At 34.7% G+C, this 5,454-nt stretch overlaps 1 protein-coding gene across 1 annotated transcript in view; it reads left to right on the forward strand.

Moving 5' to 3' along the window:
- Positions 1 to 5,454, forward strand: part of LOC117121084 — a 32,715-nt gene that overhangs the window by 22,888 nt on the left and 4,373 nt on the right. Inside the window, exons 27-31 of the mRNA XM_033266185.1 lie at positions 377 to 483; positions 1,105 to 1,321; positions 1,850 to 2,215; positions 3,523 to 3,653; positions 4,088 to 4,322. Of these exons, the coding sequence (XP_033122076.1) occupies positions 377 to 483; positions 1,105 to 1,321; positions 1,850 to 2,215; positions 3,523 to 3,653; positions 4,088 to 4,322 (1,056 nt within the window). The remainder of the gene's footprint in view (positions 1 to 376; positions 484 to 1,104; positions 1,322 to 1,849; positions 2,216 to 3,522; positions 3,654 to 4,087; positions 4,323 to 5,454) is intronic.

Below are 5,454 nucleotides of genomic sequence, written 5' to 3' on the forward strand. Positions count from 1 at the left end.
TAAACTCAATAGCTTTAAAATGACACCAAAATCAGCTCTGTAGGTGCCATACTTTTCGAGATATGGTCGGTTAAACACGCAAGGTATCGCTAATTAGCCAAAAGTTCGTTAGCAGATATCTTGCTAATTAGGAGGCCTAGAGAAAAAATTTTTCATTTCTGATCATTTTTCATGGGTCCCAACAACATACAAAAATTTGAACAAATTCCGAGAGATTGAGGTTTTTTTTTTGGTTGATTTGACATGGAATTACCCTGTATTATGATATTTATGAGATGATGACGACGAAAGCTATAGGCTATACTAAAACTGGTGATGTTGCAAATGACCATATAGTTATCAATTCTGTTAATAGTATTTTAATTGTATTTAACAGGAGCTGTAACATTATCTTTGACCCTATTATTGTCCTATATTTCTGGTGGACTTGTGACATCATCTTCAAATCTTAGTAATCTTGAGAGGACAGATCTGGCTTCAGATGTAAGTAAACCAATCTATCACTTATGGATTGATGTACCTTCCAAATAATTTGTATTTGTGCTTGATATGTTCGATACTTTTAAAATGAACATTGCGTGTGGTAGGATAGTGTTTGCAGTTACTGTGTAAGCTTGAGGCTGGTGTTTAAATTCTATGCTACTCTATTACAGCTAAGTCCAACACGAAATTCCCGTGAAATGTACATATAAACAACAATCTCCCTCAACCAAGGACTTATAACTTTTACCAGAAAGAAAGCTGGCTGGATTAAGCCATCTGACTTGAATGTGTGGTATTGTGCTGTTGAGCCAGATAAGCACAATCTGCACATGCTCAGAAAAACAAAACTTTCCTTAGCCACACCTGCCTCAACCTGGCAGGCCTTTTTCGAGTCTCAGTAGCTTTTTATTTTTTTCGCACAATTTGGTTTTTCTTCATATTTTTAATGATGATTATTCTTATTATTATTATTATTATTATTATTATTATTATTATTATTATTATTATTATTATTATCATTATTAATATTGTTATTTATAATAATAATTAATGAAGGAAATATTGTATAAAATAAAATAGTGACAAACGCTGACGTTGTATCACTTTTTATTGCATTCACAGTTAGAGAATTTATTACGTGATACAACGCTCAATAACAGTCTCATTGATGTCATGGTAATGTCGAGCAATGGAAGTGAATCTTGTGACTGTTTATCAGTTGAGTTTAGGGTGGATCTAAATGCTGGAACCATTTTGACAGATGATGAACTTGCTAGCATAGTTGCCAATGCTGTTGCTTTGAATAATAACAGGATTCCACCAGATAACGAAGTAAAACGTATGTATACATAAGACAAAACATCCTCTTGCCCATCAAGCACAGTAGGCCTAACATATGAGAATCAGAGTCAGTTAGTCAGCTTGTTTATTTTTTTCTACTATGGGTTTATTTTTAATTTAATTCTAGGTATCATTTCCACCATCACTTAACCTATTTACTAGGTTAAAATGGCAATACAGGATAATAATCTATGGTTGTTTAAAGTATCAAATAAAATATTTAAAATTTGAAATGTGTAATTTTTAAACATCAAACAAATAATTTAGGCTCTTCTATTTTTAAAAATAACTGCCAACTAAAGATTATCGATATTGGCTGCTTACCTAGAACCAACTAGAAAAATGAAATGACGCTGATTTGTCGTAACCTCCAGATCAAACATAGCAAAAGTAGGCCTACTGTGAAAGATGACCTCATTATTGACATTTGGCGATTAGAAACAGTGAGTAATGACATTAATATGTTTTATCGCTATGATTGATTTATTTAAAGCTCAGTAGTAAAACTATTTGAAATGTCTTACAGCTGACGAAGGAAGGATGACAACTGCACCTGCTACAACCGATGCAACCAGTACAGATGCAACCGGTGATACAGGTGCAACAACCAGGTCTACAGATGCAACCGGTGGTACACGTGCAACAACTAGGTCTACAGATGCGACCGGTGATACACGTGCAACAACCAGGTCTACAGATGCAACCGGTGGTACACGTGCAACAACCAGGTCTACAGATGCAACCGGTGATACACGTGCAACAACCAGGTCTACAGATGCAACCAGTGGTACAGGTTCAGCCAGTTCAACAGATGCTACTGATGATACAGGTGGCACTACAGACACACCTGTAGTTATTACTTCTGCTCCAAATTTACCTACAACTGCAACAGGTATACTTAATGAATATAATCGTCATCATTGTATGTGGGTAGACTAAAGTCTGTTTCTATAAAATCGCTGCACGTTATCTCCGACAGCTTTCGGCAACGCTGATTGTTCGGTTGAATCAAGGATTGTCCAGCTACGCAGTGTGACCTTTGCAGTTAAAACAAATACCATGACTGTACAGCAAGCTTATGGATACCAGGCTTTAGTTCTGTTCATATTATCAAATTTTCTTTGATAAAACTGTTGTATATCCATAATATAGTCATGATGTGCTATATATGGTCATGATGTGCCTATATATGGTCATGATGTGCTATATATGGTCATGATGTGCCTATATATGGTCATGATGTGATGTCATCATGACCATATTTAGGCATGTCACATGTTTTTTCATATAAAGTTTGATAGTCTGGACAGGACGTTAGCCTTACAGCAAAACAACAGATAAAATGCATTCCAAAAGCAATTGATGAATACAAATATAGAGTTTACTAAAATAACATAACTGAACTTCTTACCTAACCATTTCAAACATCATACTAATTCTTGCCTTGTACATTATCATTTTTCCAGTTTTTATAAATTCACGAAAAGGCACACTTGGTATGCAAGACTGTCCTTTATATTCCATGTTTGTGAAGCACAATAGAAAGTAGCGCCCAGAAGACTATATCCTAAAGAATTTATGGCAAATGGCATAATTGATATGTCTTTAACTATAATCTTAGAAAGCCACACGTCATTAGTCTTACCTTCTTGGTAATTAAAAGACAAATTACCCTTTATATTGTAAAAGCATTTGTCGGCCAAATATTAATAAGTTTAAGGAATACAAAAAAATGGATGGGATTAAGACACAGATGGGCAAAGTGCGGCCTGCAGTCAGCAATTTTTCTGCGGCCCGTGACAATGAATTAAAAACCCTATGTTTGCGGCCCGCCAATCAAAATTGTCCAGAAAACACCTTGTTTTTTACGGCCTGACACCAATCATATGTAAAAAGTAACATTAAAACAGAAAATAAAGTGATGTGAAATCAGTGCTTTGAGGTTTTTGGAAGCTCGCTGGAACATCAAGGTTTGGGTGGGGCCCTCGGTTTTAAATCAAAAATTTACTTTGGCCCTCCGATCGATTTTTATACCCACCCCTAGGTTAAGGTATGATTCTTTCAGATTTGTGCAGGCAGGAGTTTATAATCTACAAACATTGTATTCTTACTAAAATTGTTATTCATATTGCTTTGGTTGTAAACTCAGTGCAAACCGTGTCATTAAGATTGTGTTTATATTGATCTTTTCTACCATAGTGTCTGCCTTGTTCTATCAAGTCACGCTAACCATTGATGGTATTGATGGAATGCCAGTTGATTATTCTAATGACCTCGATGATCAAACTTCAGAGAGATTCATCATGATTGCAGGACATGTATGCTCTGCTGTAAGTGAAGTGTAACATAATAGGGAATGGTGCATAATAAGCTAAAAAAGAGATTCAATTGTTGGAAAGTAAAGGTCAAAGACAAGGTCAATTTCATGAAAATTCGATTTTCTCTGTTCGAACTTACCCTCGGCCATAAAAGAAAGTGATGTAATCACTCATCATAGGCACAGGGGAGAGTTATGCAGTTTATGTATTGACTGCTCTTAGTTGTTGTTATTATTGTTATGATTATTATCTGTATGATTATTAGGGTACGGGGAGGTACCTCCCTGCTAATCTACTCTTAAATCCTTCCTCTTCAAATAGTTTAACATCCTCCAGCGCCGGTGACAAGCCAGTTTTGTTTGCTTTAATAGGTGCTTTAAAAATGTTTATTATTATTATTATTATAATATCTTTTATCATTATCATCATTATGTTTATTTTCTTAGATCGATGTTGTCCTTGATGGTTCTTTCGGTGACTATGTTACCTGTAAAGTGTTAGCATTTTCACCAGGAAGTATTATTGCTGATGCAGAAGTCCAGTTTGTTGCAGACACAAGTGTATCTGCTCTAGATGTTGAAGAAGAATTGAAAATGGCAGCAGCAAATGATTTAGTTACTAGTGACGGCGTGTCATTGACTGTTGATCCATCAACTATTTCAGTTACAGAAATTGTAACAGGTAAGGACATTGAAGAATACAAAGAAAAGTCCTTTAAATATAAAAGTATAGAAAGTTTAAATTTTATATAGAGTGTCTTTACATTATGTGTTTACGTTTCTAAATCTTACAAAAGACTAGTAATTCCGTCAGGTAGGCTTATATCGTATCATGACAGTGGTGTTGTATATGGCACGTACAGTACCTCCGTTTCATGATTATTTAACTGGATAAACCAATACAAATTCTAATTTGAATTTGCCTTACAGAATCCCTCAAATACGTAATAAATGTTCTCATTTCCTTTTTGGTGCACATGCATTCATTTCTTTAGTAATAAATTATATTCATTTATTTATTCATTCATTAAATTGATCCTGCTCTTAGTATAGTACTCTATTTATTAAGGTGTTGTGAATGGTAAGAATTGGAGTCAATTTTTGCAAATATCTTGATAATAACTGCATGGGATATACAAACTGAATTATGTTTATATTACCAAAATTTGTTTTTCATTTATATCCTTTCAGGTGGCACTACAGACACACCTGTAGTTATTACTTCTGCTCCAAATTTACCTACAACTGCAACAGGTATACTTAATGAATATAATCGTCATCATTGTATGTAGGTAGACTAAAGTCTGTTTCTATAAAATCGCTGCATGTTATCTCCGACAGCTTTCGGCAACGCTGATTGTTCGGTTGAATCAAGGATTGTCCAGCTACGCAGTGTGACTATTGCAGTTAAAACAAATACCATGACTGTATAGCAAGCTTATGGAATCCAGGCTTTAGTTCTGTTCATATTATCAAATTTTCTTTGACAAAAACTGTTGTATATCCATAATATAGTCATGATGTGCCTATATATGGTCATGATGTGCCTATATATGGTCATGATGTGCTATATATGGTCATGATGTGCCTATATATGGTCATGGTGTGATGTCATCATGACCATATTTAGGCATGTCACATGTTTTTTCAAATAAAGTTTGATAGTCTGGACAGGACGTTAGCCTTACAGCAAAACAACAGATAAAATGCATTCCAAAAGCAATTGATGAATACAAATATAGAGTTTACTAAAATAACATAACTGAACTTCTTACCTAACCATTTCAAACATCATACTAATTCTTGCCTTGTAC

The sequence above is a fragment of the Anneissia japonica genome, unplaced genomic scaffold (genome assembly GCF_011630105.1).
Source record: "Anneissia japonica isolate Jap-2015-1 unplaced genomic scaffold, ASM1163010v1 scaffold1606_len605190_cov180, whole genome shotgun sequence".
Classification (NCBI taxonomy): Eukaryota; Metazoa; Echinodermata; class Crinoidea; order Comatulida; family Comatulidae; genus Anneissia; species Anneissia japonica.